This window comes from Plecotus auritus (assembly GCF_963455305.1).
Source record: "Plecotus auritus genome assembly, chromosome: 9".
NCBI lineage: Eukaryota > Metazoa > Chordata > Mammalia > Chiroptera > Vespertilionidae > Plecotus > Plecotus auritus.
The window spans coordinates 26,591,258-26,611,007 of record NC_137783.1 but is presented as its reverse complement, the minus strand read 5'-3'; the positions used below and the strand labels follow the sequence as shown (position 1 = coordinate 26,611,007).

The window sequence follows — 19,750 nt, the reverse complement described above, 5'->3', positions numbered from 1 at the left end:
GTACTTGGTAAAAATAAGAGGTAATAGCAATTTATAAATACAACAACAGCGAAAATAGAAAGTAAAATTGTTTTTTATGCTTTGGTTTTACACTTTATTTCCCTCTTGCAAGGTACCACGTGCAGTTTTATTTCCTTTTAAGTGTGACTCGTTATTTTCTAGTTTTCAGGAAGCTGTTAGAGCTGGGAGAACTGTTATTCTCCTATGGCCTTGCTGCTGGCATCTACACTGCTCTGTAGGAGAGGATGGAAGGGGAAGAGAGTGTGCTGACAGCTCCTTGTCTATCCCAGTACAAAGGACTTTTCCTAGGATTTTCAGAAATATTTACTGGTCCCCCCCTTACTTTGCTGCCCAACATTCGGGGGGATAACTTAATGTTACAGCTGAAGATTCTGTAACAGCATTATTAATTGGGGCAGGATAGCTTAGTTATTAATTAACAATAGAAGCAGTATACCTGGTTAAGAATAGCATCCTAAGTAAGTCCCTTTACTTTTTTGCTTATGAGTTTATTTTACAGGCTAGATAAAATGAAAGTATTATCTTGTTTTTTTAAACATAAAATGATACCTGAAAAACATTTGGAGCTCCATATAAGTCCACATAAATAACCAAAAAATCTATATATTTTAGCTAATAACTTGCCTAATACAATTAGAACTATACTCATTTTAAAGTTCAGAACTATTCGCTGTCTTGCCAAACTATTATTTAAAACCCATTTTTCTTCCCCCTTTCCATCCTTTAAATTAAATTCTGTCAGTTTGCTTTTAATAGCTAGATAACCAGAATGTTTCATTTATAGAGACTTATGATAAACATTTAATTGTGCTTTGTTGAATTAGCATAGTCACAGTTTTTACAGACTTCTTAAGTATTTGGGGTTGTTTGGTTCTTGCAACACTAGAGCAAAGGTGAGCATTGAAAAGTACAACCCTTTTTTGAAGTTTCATGCAAGGTGAGAAAAGAGTCCTGTAGGTTTCAATGCAAGTGACCAACCAAGCAGAGCAGAGAAGCCAAGAGCCATAAGAAACATGGGCCAGTGGCATGGTCCTAACTGTGCTGTCAATTTAGCTACAGGTAATTACTCAAAATTCTCAGATGCCTCGAAGGGCCCATAAATCACGTGTCCACATTCATTCATTTAACCTCTTTGAATTCAAACTAATGAGAGGAAAGTAACTCTTTCAAATCTTGGGTTGTGAAAGGATTCTGAAAGATGAGTCTGTAAGGCAAAAGTGCTGTGAGGAACTAAGGTTTCCACAGTTTCTTATTTCATAAGAGGCAATCAGAAATATGTCTCAGCTCAAAGGTTGCACAGACATGGACTAAGAAACTCTACAATGCATTTCAAAATTATCGGTTGAACTTGAGATACAGGTTAGTAGGACATGACAAACAGTGCTTCATGGTACTTATGTCTGAATAGATACTTATGAGATGGATCAGTGCTTTTAATAAAAACAGTGTTCTTTTTAAATAAATGGATAATACAACTATTTCAATCCTTTTTGAAATTTTAAAAAACATGTAAAACACATATTTTCAAAATTTACATATGTTAATGGGTCTGTATTCTTTTTAAAGTTGGATGTGCTGTGCAATGGTGAAATTATGGGGAAGGATCACACTATGGAATTCATCTACATGACAAGATGGCGACTAAGAGGCGAAAACGTAAATTGCTTTTATATTTACCTATGTGTATATTTAGTTATATACCATTATGTTACTCAAATTTAATAGTATTACTAGTACTTAGAAACTCAAAGAACAAACTAGCTTGGGAAAGAAAAAAACTGGTTCCTCTGTTTCTTTCAACTACTCTAATAATTAGTCCCAAGTACAAGACCAAGGTCTGTGTTCAATGCAGTTGTGTTATATCAAAGTGAGTTTAAAACCCCATCTAAATATGTTCAGAGCTCTGCTAACCTCAACACAGAGAAGGTGGCACTCACATTTTTTTTACATAACTATATGGAGTGGGGGTAAGAAGACTAAGTTCTGCCCTAATACATTTAATGGCTGATAATATATTACTTTTTGGTCATGGTAGAGGAGGCAGCTAGAGTAGAATCTAGATAATTTTTTTTCAGGTACCTTTATCCTATCTAATAAAAGAGTAATATGCAAATTGACTGTGCCTCTGCTACACCCACAAGCCACGCCTGCCAGCCAATCAGGAGCGAGTATGCAAATTAACCCAACCAAGATGGCTGCAGCCACAGAGAGAGCAGGAGGCTTGTGTTTCCCCGGTAATGGAGGAAGCCAAGCTTTCCACACACCCTGGCCGGCCTAGGCCTCCACTCAAGGCTACAAAGTTTCAATTATGGAAGATAAATAAATCCCAACAAAAATGGCAGCAGCCACGGAGCTGGAGAGAGCAGGAGGCTTGAGTTGCCCCGGCGATGGAGGAAGCCAAGCTTTCCGCACACCCTGGCACACCCTGGCCGGCCTAGGCCTCCACTCAAGGCTACAAAGTTTCAATTATAGAAGATAAATAAATCCCAACAAAAATGGCTGCAGCCACGGAGCAAGCAGGAGGCTTGGCTCTGCTCAAGGCAACAAAGTTTCAATTATAGAAGATAAATAAATCCCAGATACCAGGGCCTCCACAAGGGTTGCTGGGGTGTGGGGAGGGGGCCTGCAAACCACCACAGGCCCCTCGCCCAGGCCGCCCCACGCCCCAAGGGAGCCCCCACCCTGATCCAGGACACCCTTCAGGGCAAACCAGCCATTCCCCACCCGTGCACCAGGCCTCTATCCTATCTAATAAAAGAGTAATATGCAAATTGACCATCACTTCAACACACAAGATTGCTGCCCTCATGTGGACACAATATGGCCACCAGAAGATGGCCAGCAGGGGAGGGCAGTTGGGAGGGACCAGGCCTGCAAGGGGGGGGGGGCAGTTGTGGGCGATCAGGCCAGCAGGGGAGGGCAGTTGGGAGGGACCAGGCCTGCAGGGGAGGGCAGTTAGGGGCGACCAGGCCTGCAGGGAAGGGCAGTTGAGGGGGGACCCAGGCCTGCAGGGAAGGGCAGTTAGGGGCAAACAGGCTGGCAGGGGAGCAGTTAGGTATCAATCAGGCTGGCAGGCAGAAGCAGTTAGGGGCAATCAGGAAGGCAGGCAAGCAAGTAGTTGGGAGCCAGCAGTCCTGGATTGTGAGAGGGATGTCCGACTGCCCATTTAGGCCCAATCCTACTGGGATCAGGCCTAAACGGGCAGTCGGACATCCCTTGAGGGGTCCCAGATTGGAGAGGGTGCAGGCTGGGCTGAGGGACACACACCCCCATGCACGAATTTCGTGCACCGGGCCTCTAGTTGTATTAAATTAGACTGAAGAGTAAGTGGGTTTGCAGTGGCTTCTGATACCAGGTCAGATTATTGTGCCTTGGGCCCTAGGCAACATAAGGAGAAAAACTAAGAAAATCAAAAAAACTTCGAAGGAGAATTTTGTATTTTGAACTGTATCTTTGATTAGGGTTAATTAGAAGGTTCAAGCACATCTTATCTGAGTTGTATGTAACAGTATTAGGGACATTTTAGGGACTAGGGATTGATATATAACAGTAAATATAGTAGTAATGCTAACAGAAATTCTCTTTATAATCTGATCACATGAATAAACATTATGATTGGCTAGAAGGTTAGACTAAATGACCTCCATTTAGACCTTAAGATTTTATAGTGTTTAGGGTACAAAATGTCATGTTTTTAAACTCTGTGTAATAACCTTTCTATAAGCTAGGTTTTATTATATTTTTTAATATGTTTTTATTTATTTTAGAGAGGAAGGGAGAGGGAAGAGAAAGATAGAAACATCGATGATGAGAGAGAATCAATGATCGGCTGCCTCCAGCACGCCCCCTACTGGGGATCAAGCCCGAGACCTGGGATTGAGCTCTCACCAGGAATCCATCTGTGACCTTCTGGTTCATGGGTCGACATTCAACCACTGAGCCTCACCGGCCAGGCGATTATGAAAATATAAATTAACTATAAAAACAATCACATAATTAAGAAATGTAACCTCACACAAAGGTAGATAATATAGAATCTAATATAATGAGGGTTGCCATTATGGTTCAAAAACATATTGAATGTCAACATCTGTGGAACTTCTGTGAAACAAACCTCAAAATATATTCTTTATGTGTCATTCAATGGGTAGGATATTTGGCTATTTTTAAGAAGAAATGTGTCTTGATATGATACAATAAATGAAGTACCTAGCTTTTTTTCTGTTTGAGTCTCACTTGGGTAAAGCCTTCCTTGTGAGGATGAATTCTCATGACCAGGAAGGAAAATTACATCCTACCTGTCACCAACTAACGCTCTTGAAGAACTCATTAAACCTTTCTAGGGTTTTTTAAAGAAAATAAAAATCTGATTATATTTGGTAAATTACTACTTGCCCTTATATGACATTTCCTAGTTTTTAAATGGTTGTGCATACATCACCCTCACTTAATGCTTCCGGTTCCAAGCACAGATTATAGACACAGTCCATTCTCTCTTCCCCAGCTCTGTTGGGGCCTATGTGTGGTGATATTGCATATAATATTAATGTCATATTGATATAATTTTAGCTTCCTTTGATAATTCTTTGGACATTTCAGTGTGTGCTTGAAGCCATCATGATGAATAGGTTTGCCTTAAGGTTGAAAAGATGTAAGTAGTTATCCACCACAAGATCTCTGCTAGCATTCACTGTCCTTCCTGAGATCCCTCCCCAAAGGTCACCCACACTGCCAGTTATTTCAAGGTCAAAGCATGAAAGCTAATTCATAAAAATTTTTACTAATTCATAAAAATTGTTACTAATAGACTCTAAATTCAGTCAGTCCTTGCTACAATTAGGTGTTTGACCACATTTCTGAATAGTTTGAAGTTCTTAGTTATTTAAGGCATACTTTAATAAAAGGTGGTTCAAATAGTGGTTCAGTATCATATGATTTTTCATTCACATAAAAACAAAACCAATAAATAGAGAAATCACCACATTTTATAATTAGTGCAACAGTAATTATTAGCCTGTTTCATTTTTCAGTATGATAAACCTGCTTTTGTTTGATCCCCTCCTCCAGCCTGTTTCTCCCTTAGTCTTCATAATCTCAGTAGTTCCCTTTTGTTCTCTCAGACCAAATTCCTGAAGTCAGTCCTGGTTAGTTTTTTTTTTTCTGTTCATCCTTAGCAAACTTTGTGACCTATGTAGTATACAAGATAGTCACAATCCCATTATGTCTTACCACCTCCACTGTACAACTCTGATCCAGGCCCCTAGCCCCATCCTCCAGAATTTCTACCTAAGTCTCCTACCCATTCCCTCCCACCCCACCCCGCCCATCTTTGTCCAGTACAGCAGCTGGAACAATCCTTCTAAAATAAGTTAGAACATGTCATTTCTCTGCTTTGAACTCTCCAGTAACATCTAGTAGCATGTAGACAAAAGCCAAAATCCTCCCAGGGACCTATAGATACCGACCCAAGTGATTTTCCTAGACATGTCTCTGATCTTACCTTCTCTCCTTCCCTCTGGCTTCCCCACACTCAGCCTCACTGGCCCGTTTCCTCTAACGTACCAGACTTGCTCCGGCTCCCCAGTGTCCACCTAACTTGTTCCCTTTACCCCTTCGCTCAAAGAATTTTGCTTCTCTACCTTCTCAGTGAGGCCTCTGACTCCGACACTCTAAATCCTTTTTTATGCCTTACTGTTTTCCATAGTATTTCATTACTATCTGAAATCCTGTGTCTCTTGTTTATGGTTTGTTAAAATATATCTGAGGGCAGGGCTTGTCTCTGTTCACTGCTGAGTCTCAGCACCAGGAGCAGTGCCTAATACAGATACTCAAAAAATATTTGTTTAAAGGGTAAACTGAATAAAAATTTTTCTTATATAAGGTTAGTAGTTATGTAAAATATACCCTTAAAGATCATTCTGTTCATTTGAATCTCAATTTCCCAATTGTTTTTTGTTAAATAAATTTTAAATATTTGTCTTGCTCCAATTAATTTTGAGTTGTAATAGTAATTGATGAATTCTGACCTTTGAAATGAATGGACAAATTATAAATAAAACAATCATTTCTTTTTTAAAAAAAAAAAAGTATTTTTATTGATTTCAGAGAGGAAGGGAGAGTGAGAGAGTGATAGAAACATCAGTGATGAGAGAGAATCATTGATTGGTTGTCTCCTGCACACCACCTACTAGTGACCAAACCCGCAACCTGGACATGTGCCCTTGACTGGAATTGAACCTGGGACCCTTCAGTCTGCAGGCTGATGCTCTATCCACTGAGCCAAACCGGCTAGGGCAAAACAATCATTTCCTGATTAAACCCTTACTAGCAAACACGTACCCTTTCCATCTCTACCTTTCAATGCCAGCAAGATGCCAGGATGTCTGAAAAGCTTGCAGTACTTTACCTGCTGCCGTTGCTCACTCACTCTGCCTTGGGCTGGGGTCAGCTTATTTTCTAAACTAGTGTCTACCTTGTGGTTCTTTCACTTGCTTCTAGTACATTTTTTATATTAAACTGATTTGTTTAATTACACACACATACCTACAACAAGGCTAAGACTCTTATTGACCTCTAGGACCTCTTTTTGTATTCTGGATACTAACCTTTTGCTATATATGTTGAAGCTGTTTCCTTCCAGTTATGTCCTGGTTTCTAGTTTTGCCTCTGTTTTTTTAAGCCTTAAAATTTGGGTAATGCTACCTATCTCAAAAATTTTAGTGAGAATGAGATAGTATAAAGTACTTAGTAGTGTGCCTAGCATACTGTTAGTTATTTTATTAATAGCTTATGTTAGCTTTTATTATTATTATAATTCTCTCCTCCTACACTTGGTCTCATCCAAGAGCTCACTTTTATCTCTTTCTGTTCAAGCCTTCGCTTTAATCATGAACTCATGTTCTTCCTGCTCACCTCTTCGGAGGGTTGAGTACCCACTCTTGGGACAGCACATCTTTCCCAGATGGTCCCGGTCGATTTTACCTTCCAGCAACCTCTGCTAGTCCATATCTAAAGTTACTACATCATGTTTACCTTGCTTTGCTTTATTTGAATTTTCAAGCAATTTTAGAAAAAGCAAACATCTATCTGAACTAATACCAGAGAGATTAATGGAGGGAAAATAAGTGCTATTTGGGACTTGTGTAGTTAGTCCAAATCTGATAGATAAAGCTTAAAGATTTTTTTTTTTCTTTTTGTTAATCCTCACCCGAGGATAGTTTTCCATTGATTTTTTAGAGAGTGGAAGGGAGGGGAGAGACACAGAGAGAAACATCGATGTGCGAGAAACACATTGATTGGTTGCCTCCCACATGAGACCTGACCAGGGCCAGGGGTCAGATCAACCTGCAACTGAGGTACATGCCCTTGACTGGAATTGAACCCAGGACCCTTTAGTCCTCAGACCAGTGCTCTATCCACTGAGCCAATCCGGCCAGGCCGAGCTTGAAGACTCTTGAGAGAGGGAAAGGTTGCCAAGGACAGCAGTGCTGGGCATATCTTAGGACATGTTAATGAGCCCTACACAGAAATGCAAGGACTAACTTTTAGGGGGGAACTTGCTAAAGTCTTTGGGGAAATGGAAAATTTCTAAAATTTTATTTTAAAGGCTCTCAATATATTTGTTTTAATTATTGCTTAAGTGTTATTTCAAAGTATATATTTTTAAAAGCTGCTCAGGGATGTTAGATTTCTCCTGGTTAATTTACACCTTTCATTTTTTTTTTTCCATTTTGAATAGGCATGCAATGTTGAATTCACATATGCATAATGTTGAAAAATCATTATTAGGAGATGATTTTTTTTTTAAATATAAATGGTTAAACTGCTAAAGTTAGTGAGTTTGCAAATGAATTTACTTACTCATAGTTTTAAAATATGTTTATTGATTTACTCATAAAAATTTTTTTGAGTGGCTTCTGTGGGCCTTAGCTACTAATACTACAAATATAAATAAGATAGAGACTCAAGGAGCTCACCGTCCGATATTATTAAAATATATATGGAGACTAAGAATCTAACCTGCTAACAATATAAGGAACAAAATTTAAAACAGGAAATGGATCCCTTACAAGTTGAGGCAAATTTCATGCCCCTATCAGAGCTCCAATATCCTTAAAAGTGATGCTTTCAAGAGGTAGTTGAGGAGGAGACCTAGGAGATTAATCATAGGACGGGACGGATAGAAGAGGTGAGGGTTTTCCTAGGCATTAGTATTTGAAGAAGAGATGGAAAGGACGGGTAAAATATTTTGGTAAAATATTTGCAGAATATTAGCCAAACTCTTATTAGATACTAAAATTACTTCAAGCTAAATTTTACCAGTCACTATTATTAAAATCAATTTAAAAAAAAACAAACCCTACCCTATTTTGGAACGTGTTTACTTAAAATTAATCATGTTGACTCATGTTTGACGTTAAATTATATTTTTTGAATAATCAGTTTTAAATATGTATCCAGTTGTGGATGCCTCTTATCTGATGAGTTCATCTCCTCCGCAGTTTCGGTGTCTGAACTGCTCAGCTTCGCAAGTCTGCCCTCAGGATGGCCCTTTGTATCAGGTAAGAGGCACTCACGACTGTACATATGACCCTGACGATGCTGCCACAATGGGGACTGCTTTCATCCCAAACTCGAGTTCCTAAGACACGTAACTTAGTGAAACTAATACTTATTTGAGCTACAAAACTTCCTTTCAAATTATGTCCCCAGAGTTTTCCATTACTTTAGTTCTCTTGAAATACCTATTTAATTTTACAAAACTAAAAATGAAATTATTAATGTTAAGGCCATTTTTTATGCGTTAATTTTAATAATTACCAATTTTAGCCCTTGAGAAATCTCTGCTCCACACATAATACTTTTTTGTGTATTACTTTTTTAAAATTAATCATTCACCCACAATGAAAGGTAAAATGCCAGATGAGGTGAAGCTAAATAATGGCAGCAGCTAAATGTAATTGTGAGCTGGCTTACTAGGCCCTCCCTAAGTGCTTTACTTGAGTTATCTCTTTTAACATAGAAATGACAGTGAACTAATAATACACTGAGAAAACTTGAACATGGATCTGAGGAAAGTATCAATAAAAATACATTTTATAAATTTGGAAAACAGAAGGGATTAAGGATGGTATAGTTAAGAATTACTATACAGAGATGATCTATGGATTAATTATAGCATTTCTTTAAAATCCCCATTGTTTGGAATATTACTCAGCCATAAAAATAGAATAAAATCTTAACATTTGCAATAGCATGGATGGACCTAGAGGGTATTATGCTAAGTGAAATAAGTCAGTCAGAGCAATACAAATATCATATGATTTCACTTATATGTGGAATCTAAAGAATGTAAATAAACAGAAATAGACTCATAGATACAGAGAACAAACTGATGGCTGTCAGAGAGGAGAGGGGTTGGGGGACTGAACAAAAAAGGCAAAGGCATTAAGAAGTACAAAATGGGAGTCACAAAATAGTCATGGGGAACATAGGCAATAATCCTATATAATAAAAGCCTAATATTCAAATCGACTGAACGACGGAATGACCGGTTGCTATGACACGCACTGACCACCAGGGGCCAGATGCTCAATGCAGGAGTTGCCCCCAGCCGGCAGGCCCCAGGCCAGCCAAGGCAGGTGCAAGCGAGGGATCCTGACCACCTTGCCAGTTGCCCCACAGATCAGCCCTGATCACCAGCCAGGCCTAGGACCCTACCCATGCACGAATATAGTGCACTGGGCCTCTAGTATTGTAATAAGTATGTATGGTACCAGGTGGGTACTGGAAATATCAGGGGAACACTTAGTTGGCACTGATGTCTATTTCCTTAGAAATAAATATGTTCCTAAACATTGATGTAAAGTACTAAGAGAACAGTAGGAGTAAGACCAAATTTTCAGTAACCCACCCATATTTTGTGTGTGTGGGTATGTGTATAAAGTCCCTGACATGGACAATTTTGTAGAAAATACAAGTGGACCAAAATTTACCTAGGAAGAAAGAAAATTTAAATCACTAAATCATGAAAGGCATAAAAAAATTATTAAAGAATTACTTCCTCAAAGAATACCTAAATAGTTTTATGGTCACAAACTCAAATTTTCAAGGAATAGATCATTCTCATTCTAAATTGTTTTAAATCATTGGAAAAGATCAAATTCTTCTGAATTCATTTTACAAAAGTAACACAATCATGATAGCAAAAACTGACTCCCAATTAGAAAACTAGCAAATCTTATTTTTATTGCTTTTTTTTTTTTTAGAGAGACAGGGGAAGGGAGAAGGAGAGAGAGAGAGACATCTATTTGTTGTTCCACTTATTTATGGATTCATTTTGGATTCTTATATGTGCCCAGACCATACGCCTTGGTGTATGGGATGACACTAACCAACTGAGCTGGCTACCCAGCCAGGACTCAAATCTTATTTTGAATATAAATATAAAAATGATAAATAATATAATATAGTATACTAAATATTATACTAAAAGAATGAAACCAAAACTAAATAGGACTTTTATCAGTAATGCAGGAAATAAAAATCTGCCCTAATCGGTTTTTCTCAGTGGAGAGGGTCGGCCTATGGACTGAAGGGTCCCAGGTTCGATTTTGGTCAAAGGCATGTACCTTGGTTGCAGGCACATCCCCAGTAAGGAGTGTGCAGGAGGCAGCTGATCAATGTTTCTCTCTCATCGATGTTTCTAACTCTCTATCCCTCTCCCTTCCTCTCTGTAAAAAATCAGTAAGGTATATTAAAAAAAAAAAAAAAAGCAATAAAAATCATCAGTAGATGCTGAAAAGGCATTTGGCAAAAAGTCCTACTTTTTCCTACCAGCTTCTGATTTTGAAAAGTTTCGAAACAAAAAAGTTGAAATAATAATGCAAAGGAATATTCTTTACTTACACATAGATTTACCAAGTAACATTTTGCTACATTTTCTGCCCTCTCTCTTTCTCTCTCCTTATCTTATCAATCTTTATACATATACCTGTTGTTTCTTTGTGAAACCAATTGAAAGTAAATTGCAAGTTTCATGACAATAGGCTACTAAATACTTCAGCATATAATATCTAAAATCAAAGACCTTCTCATATAGAACCAAAATACCACTACACTCACAAAAAAGTTTAAATAATATATAATAATAAAAGCATAATATGCTAATGAAACCGGACAGCTGAACGACCTGCGGACATCCTTCCAGACAACCTTCCGGATGAAGCCGGGGCTGGGAGGGCCGAGCCCCTTGCACGAATTTCGTGCATCAGGCCTCTAGTGTACTAAATATTAGAGATGTCAGTTCTCCCCATAATTAAATTATTATATTTAGAGAGGTTCTAAGCACATTTTTACCAATTTTTTGTTTAACTTGACAAAATCATTCTAAAGTTCATCAGGAAATATAAATCAGTGTTTCTGATCAGTCATATTTTTAAATGAGCAACCTGGGGACATGTGCAATGCTACATACTGACATGTATTTTAAAGCTGGAGTAACTAAAATAGAGGACTAACTTACACACAGACATATGAATAAAAAGAGTAGCTTACGAACAGACTGTAGTTTGTATGAATCTATAAAGAGAGTATTTTAAATTATGGAGGAGAAAAAGATTCATTTAACAAATATTGTTAAGCCCTTAATTGGGCATTCTTTTAGGTCCTGGGGATACAGAAGTAAAAATGGAAAAAAAAAAATTCATGGAGTTTACACTCTAATGATGGTAACAGATGAAAAATAAATAAAATTTATGATGTTAGAATAAAAATTAAAGTTAATAAATAGAATTAGATAAGCTTGCCAAGGAAAGATTTCTTGGTGATGATATTTGATCAAAAAGAGGTGAGAGAAATAGCTATGTACGTATCTGGGGTAGGGCACTTCAGGCTGAGGGAACACAGAGCAGAGATCTGGAGGAGGGTCTTATCTGGTTGTTTGGGGCTAACTGGTGAACTCGGAACATAGATGTTGGGGGTGGGGTGTGCTCTGGTAGGATTTGTGCCAGATTCAATCTGCACACCTGAGTTTCTTGTGGCTTAAAATGGCAGATATTTAAAGGAGGAAATATAGCTGAATAATGACTCTAAGCGTGGGGATGACCTTTCTCCTTATACATGCGAAAGAAAAAAAGACAAGCTGAGTTGACTATGAATATTGTAAAAGTACATGACAAATATACCACGATTGAGGAAATATCAGTAATATGACACAAAGGTTTAATGTCCTTAACACATAAAGAATCCATACAAATCTATAGGACCAAGTTCAACTTTCCATAGAATAATGAGCAAAAGCTATGATTAGGCAAGTCACAAAAAAAAGGAAACTGCCCAATAAGCATACAAAAATGATTTACTTCTTTAGAAGCCAAGAAAAGAAAGAAAATATTTTTATGCTTATTAAGTTGCCAAATTAAAAGGAAGAAGGGGTAGTGCTCATTACTGATGAGGCTATGGAATATTTCTTTTGGAAATGTAAAAATAGAACAACTTCCTTGGAGCCACTCTCTTGTGTGACATTTAGCAAAAAGTTCTAAAAGTATGTGTGTTTTAACCAGCAGTTCCACTTCTAGGACCAACCAGGTGCGGGGGGGAGGGTGCGGGCAGGAGGTGAGGTAGAGAGCAGAGAGATCATTGGGTCAGCATTAATTTGTAATAGAAAAAAATGAATAAAGTAAAATGTACAGCAAAAAGATATTTGTTGATAACTTACGGGTTCATTTCTGTAAAGGCATTATATACAGCCTTTAAAAATGATCAAGTTGAGTAGAAACAAATGTATGGAATTTTTTAATGGACAAAATTATTTACTGAACAATATGTGTAGTATGATTTCAGTTTTAAAAAACAAAGAAGTACATAGGCAAAGAGACTGGAAGGATATACACTGATATGATTATGGTGTTATCTTTGGATGGTAGTATTTAAATAAAATTTTAATTTTTTTTTCATGGTGCTTTTCTATATTTTCCAAATCTACAGTAAAGCCAAGTTATTTTTATGATAAAGAAAAACTTTTTTAAGAAAAAGAGTACATCAAAGTTAATTTTAGGATTTTCTAACATCACATTTGAAGTATATTTCGAGTATCTGTTCTTTATTTTAGTACCTGATGAGACTGGGGACTAGCAACCCTGCGAAATGTGGGTTGATTCAGTGCAATCACTGAACAACATCGGGAGGAGTGAGTGATGTGCCATAATTCATTAGAGTAAGAAAGCAACTGAAACGCAAATAATACTTAAAGTTCATCATAATTTCCAGTATTGTAACACATTTCAATAAATTTATTAACCTCCATATGTTTTCATAAATCAAACAAACACAAATGGTTACTTTGAGGCAAAACCATTTTTGGCTAAAAACTAAGAAAGTCCCAACCACTTACAACCAAGCCATTTTACTTCCCTGTCTACCTTCATGCTACTAAAATCGGTGATGGGTTCTCCTGTGTATTATGAGTGGATTCTAGAACAATGACTTAATTATTTGCAGAGAGTGTGCAGATTCAGCATCAGGAGTGGAAGCAGAGGTGGGAGGCATATTGGGATGAAGGGCAGGCCGTAGGCTGGGTGTTGGTAGAATGGGAAGCAGTAAAGTCAGAGTTGGATGTCTATGAGCAAGCAATAGAGTATACAGGTCTCCAAATCTGGCTGAGCTTCAAAAACGCAGGCAGTTCTATAAAAGGCAGATTTCTGTCTCCACTCCCAGATGCTCTGATTCATAGGGAACAAAATAAATTTTAAAATAAAAACAAACAAAGTTTAGACCAAAAATGATTTTGACCGTGGAAACGCTGAGAGACTGACTTTTACTCCAGCCCCTAGAAAACTGGTAGTGGTGCCACCTTATTCAGCTGGGAGGAGCGATCCTAGGAATTCCCGTTCCGACTCTCAATCCCATCCTGGCTGAATGGCAGAAGAGAATCCAACCCAGGGTTTTCGCAGTATGTAGCACAGCTATGCTGAATATTGAGACCTTTGTCAGGTCATTGTCAGGGTTACAGACTGTCAGTCTGTCCCTTTGATTTGCATAAAGAAGACAGTTCTCTGTACTGGATTTTTGCATTCACCCACACTGAGATGAAGGGGAAACAGTCAAGGGCCATTTCAGCCCTTTCTTGGTTTCATAAAAGTAGCTCCTCAAAATTTCATTTTAAAAGGGAGAATCTGCAGCTTTAAGAAACGGAAAACCATTGGTTCTCCAGACCCTTTCTGACTTGGGTTCTATACATGTGGTAAAACAGAGGGTAAATGCGGATGGAAAGGTAGCACTGTGCCACATACCATTTGCCTACCGGAAGCTGTTTCCTCTCTAGTACCATGTGCTGGTGATGGCACTTTTTCTACTAGAGTGACATGAAGGACAACCTGAACCATTCAATTACATAAGAATCAAATCGAAATATTTAATAGGATCAACTGATTATTGAAAGGAGACAGTAACCTAAATGTTTCATGTAACAAATCAGCTACTTGTGTGTTTTTTTAAAGCTGAAAAGAAAGAGTGTCGAACTGACTTAAAAAATGTCATTTATGAAAACTCTCCCACTTTCATAGATTCATAGCAGGAGGTGTGTGTTAATTTGTGACTCAGTAGGTTCTCACAGAGTCCGGCTCTGTTGGAACCCAGCCTGCGGCCTTGGCTTGTTCAGTCCCACAGGTGCACACCTTTAAGGAGGCATCACAGCTTTCAGTGCCCACAGACCCTGCCTCCCCCTAAGTGTCACATCAGTACTAGTCATGTGCAACCAGTGCAAGGTCTATAGGACTTTAAACTTGACCTTTGTCATATATTATGGAAAACTTTACTGATTCTAGAAAAATTATGGCAATTTAAAAATATAGAGTTTTTATAGATACAAACAACAGAATGGTGGTTACCAAAGGGGAAGTGAGGTAGGGGAGGGCAAATTATATAAAGGGGGTCAAATATATGGTAATAGAAGGAAACTAGATTTTGGGTGGTGAGCAAGCAATAGAGTATACAGATAGCAAATTATACCATTGTACACCTGAAATTTATATAATATTAACCATTGTTGTTACCTCAATAAGTTAAAACTATATAGAACAACATAAACTGATGAACAAAAATAGATCTAGAGACAGAGAAGCATCAAACTGACTGTCAAACCTCAGAGGAAAGGCGGGGCGGCAGGGAGGGGAGCGGTAAGAGACCAACCAAAGGACTTGTATGCATGCATATAAGCATTAACAATGGACACAAGACACTGGGGGGGGGGGTGAGGGCATGTGTTGGGGGGGTGGGAGTGGCTGAGGAGAAGTCAATGGGGGAAAAAGAAGATATATGTAATACTTTAATCAATAAAGAAATTTTAAAAAATATATAGTTTTAATGTCACCTTGTTATAATCACTAGTATCAGCAAATATTGGAAATTATAACTCCTTAAAATCTTTTGTATATGATCTATATTGTTTTCATATAAAAGTCTTCCTCATCATCTGTTTTTGTTTGTAGTCATATCCCATGGTATTGCAGTATCGACCAAGAATTGACTTCGGTTAGACCAAGGGGCCTGGCCCCCACTGAGATGAATCCTGCACTGTTTGTTTACTCATGGACAGATTGCACAGCAAGAGGTGTGTGGACTAAAGAGACACAACCAGATTTTCAGCATGCAAATAAGGCCATTGTCTGTCTCTAAATTGTCAGTTGCATTTATGTCGTTTCTATTAAGAGCAAACCAAGTGCCATTCTGCTACTGAACCACCTGTGTAAGTTACGTGTGCTGTCTCACAGTGTACAAGTCACGCTGAGGTCAGCTGGGTGTGCATCCCTGTTGCAGCCTTTGGAATACTTTGCTTGTTGTCCCCAGACTGTCCTAATGTTCAGTTACACTAGTAATATGGCTCAATCTTTGTGGTGTTACAGTTTTCACATACTTTCTCTTTTATTCTTGTTCAAATAGAGTATTGTATAAGAAACTGGTAATTATTATATCTGGAAATTATTTTATATGGCAAATATGTTTAGAAAAATGGTTTTTGAGCCACTGTCCTATTCTCAGTAAGCTTTCTCTGTGCAACATAGTTCATCTTTTGGGAAGAATTCCAGTTATTAACATTAGAGCACATTGAAATTGTAGGCATCTAAAGTCATCTGTCAGTGTAGTCTACCAACTGCACAAGGAGGGCCTGTTAGCCCTCCAGGTTGAAAATGTGTGCGATTCTGGGAGAACTGAAGCTGGATTCACAACCATTCAAAATGTTGGCAGCTGATCACATTTACTTCTAACAAAATGACTGTAAGTAAGGTTCCTCTTCTCTCATAATGCCTTATGACAAGCGGGTACTGCTGTGAACCATCTTTGTGTAGCCCATTTTATGGATGCATCACTATATTGTTGGTCTCATTTAATGAGTACATTGTTTCTCTTTTTAAGTTGGCCTTAGGTATGTGTTGCTGTGGCATGCAGAGGGTTACGATGATTTTAAATATTAGGATCTTCAGAGCAGATAACATTAGCTATTTTATGGATTTCAAGTCTCAAAACAGTTGTAGATTAAAACTGTTACCTATCACATTTCCAAACCATTTGCATAAAATAGAATAAATGCAGTGTAGTAGATAAATATGCTAACCACAATTAGTGGTCTGAGGATATTTCACTTTAGATCCTGCAGCAATCAGAGGGGTGGGATTACTGTTCATACCTAAGTTCATTACAGTCAGAGCTATGGGATGGCCTTGATTTTGTAGCTTTGTTAAGTCTTCCATCCATTTTGAGATTAGTTTGCAAGTCAAAGAAAGTCTTGTTACCTTAAATTATATGAAGAATTTCATTTAAATGTTTTAAAATGTGTATTTGTTTTCCAAAAACTTCGTTGGCAATTGTTTTATTAATTGCTTCAGAACAAGTTAACCTCTGAAACTTAGGAAAAACCTTGAAAGTTAGGAAAAATATTTATTTTAGAAACTTGACATGAGCACAATCTGTGTGTTACACACATGGTTTTTATACTGTATACATGGTAGATGTGCTACATTTTCCAGTAAATTGTATCACAAATTAATGCCTTCTAAATCTCAAAATGCTTCTTAGAAATAAAACATTGTAGAACTCAAAGAAACACATACAAAATACAACTAAGCCTTGATCCATTTCACAATATAAAAGGCTGAAATATCATAGTTCTTTTTCCATATATCTTTGTTTCAAGTCAAACAGCCTATATTAAAGCTTTCTGTTGTTTTTGTTCTGACTTGTGAAAAAGGTTAGGGCAGTACTTTGATTTCATTTGTTAAATGGTGTTTGTGCTTGGAAGGGCTCACAAGCAGAATTTAAAAGGGAGATTTTTTTTTGTTAAAAATCTATAAGAATGGTTGGAATAGACCATTACCATTATACTCAACCAAAAAACTAAATTTATTCTTTAGCTACAGCAATGATTTTATGCCCTAAAAGCTAACTTCCTGGCATCCCTAAAAAGTTTCAAAATTTGTCATAAATTTGTTACATCTAGGTCAGTAATTAAAATAATGTTTTACATGTGGGAATTTATTTTAATTGACTTAATGCAAAATGCATTGAGAGTACATTTTAAAAACCACAAATGAGACCTGGTCGTTTTGGGGGCATCAGCCAAAACCTACAACCTTAAGTGAGTTTTATGGATACAGTCTCTTTACATTCGTCCTGTTGCTTCATCATATGCAATTTCATTATTTTCCAAGAAAATACATAGGAAGCAATTATGAAATTTAGAATAGTTTTTGTGTATTTTTACTGAAATGCAATGGAATATGTGCCAAAACGTGTGAAAAATTTACATAAAGAAGGACATCAGTTGTCATTGGGGCAAGGTACACACTTTGTGATGGTCCTGAGTAATGCTGTATTACTACAGAACCACAGACTTCTTCAGCCAACCGCTTTTGATATATTCAACTATGATTTTCTAAGTATGGGACTACTTTCATATCTAGTAATACACTAAATCCCAGTTAATTATTCCCTAAGTTAGGTTGTGAAATTTGCAAGAAACCAGAAATAGAAAAAATATGCAGACAACTTTTGTGGTTAGTTTTATAAACTTAGGGTAATAGTAAAACAAACTCTTTATATAAATAAACTATAGGAATAATCATCTGAATCTGCAAAATTGGGAAAATAAATAAAAGTAAGTTTTTATTTAGTCTATTGTTTCTTAAGCAACAACCTGAAAGAACTTTACTTTCATAAAAGGTTTTGTAATCTGTTTTCTCTGCTTTAGATATCATATCAGTAAAAGGGTCAAGGAACCTGGGATTTGAAGGTCCATAGTTTATACACATCACTCTGAGGTAATCACATCCATTAATAGAAAAATCAGAATATGGCCTTTTCTCTAGATTGACAAAATACTTTCAGGAAGTACAAAAAAAGAAACTAAAAGGCTCATTAGCTCATTCAATCTGGGGTACAGCTACCTTGGGTGATGTCTTTTAACTACTTTTAGAAAGATGTGTTATTTCTTTATTCATTGAAAACCTCTCCCATACTAATTTGCCACATTTTATAAATGTAATGAGTTTGCTCAACTATGTTATATACTCAAATGTAATCTAAATTTAAATGATTCTTTAAGAGGAAAAAAGGTATGTTATATAATACTATGAACTGTTTAGCTTTATTGAAATATTTAAGAGAAAGTGCCTCATTGCTACTGTGCATTTGTTTTAGATTTACTGCATACAGTTTGAGTTATCTGTACCTGTCTCTTATTAATTATTTCATATCTAAATAGACACTTGTAAGTTAGAGTGATCACTTTTTTAAAGATTTTCATAAGAAAATACCTATCACCAAAGACATTTTACTGCTAATGAACAACCATGTTGGAGAGATAATTGTAACAGTTTGGAGTTTGGAAATTTTTTTATTGCAATTTAATTTTATGAGGCAATAACATTGATTAATTGCTAAAATATCACCAAAGAAAGACTTTAAATTGAAATTTCATGGTGAGATTAACCAAATGCAGTTTTTTTCTTATAATTAGCAGAGCACACTTTCTTTCAAATACCCTTGTTTTTCTGCACCATTTGACAGGTCGTAGGAAATCCTCAAAGGTGAGAAAGAGATAAACACAACAAATAGCCTTCCTCTGGATGAAAAGTGGGAGAAAGACATACTTTGAAAGTCTTCTAACTTGAGAAGCTTTTTCTTTCATGAAGGAAATAGAAACAAAAATTACATTTATTTGGTTCCTGAGTTCTTAGTAATACGATAAATTTTATTAAAGACAGACTTGGGTAAAGTGTTGACATGCTTACTTGTATAAAAAATAGAATCCAACATTCTATTGGATTCACATACATAAATGCTTTTTCCATATTCAAAAGCATAATTTTCATAAAGGCTTGTTTCACCTCCCTGTCCTGTTTCTCAGTGATTGCTCTATTGTTATTAGAATTCAGCCACACAGCCAAATTAGCAAAATGGGTCTCAGATCTAGATCATACATACATCAAATTAAGCACTCTTCTTACACCATTCTCCTTGGGAGCTCAGGCTGTGGGCTACCTCACAGGTAAAGCTCACATCCTGAAGTCTCTCTGATAGGCCATACGTGAGCCTCTGTTAAATACTGTGGTTTATCATAAGGAATTTCCCACAGGCTAAGCTTGATACTCAAGATGTTGGTTGTAGAATTGCAAAAATGAATGTGTTTGCCATAACTTTAAATACCTGGATTAGAACCACAAAAACGTGAAAC

General features: G+C 37.1%; 1 protein-coding gene across 2 annotated transcripts in view; it reads left to right on the top strand.

Annotated features, from left to right (window-relative positions):
- The window catches only part of PCGF5 (polycomb group ring finger 5), a 118,549-nt gene extending 99,807 nt beyond the window's left edge, over positions 1 to 18,742 (top strand). The window contains exons 8-10 of one of the 2 annotated variants that reach the window (XM_080688480.1): positions 1,588 to 1,677; positions 8,523 to 8,582; positions 15,510 to 18,409. In XM_080688480.1, coding sequence (XP_080544606.1) covers positions 1,588 to 1,677; positions 8,523 to 8,582; positions 15,510 to 15,557 — 198 coding nt within the window. In that variant the 3' untranslated portion in view covers positions 15,558 to 18,409. Of the gene's footprint in view, positions 1 to 1,587; positions 1,678 to 8,522; positions 8,583 to 15,509 lie in introns of both variants that reach the window. The other variant, XM_080688481.1, reaches the window with a different exon arrangement.
- The last annotated feature ends 1,008 nt before the right edge of the window (positions 18,743 to 19,750 follow it).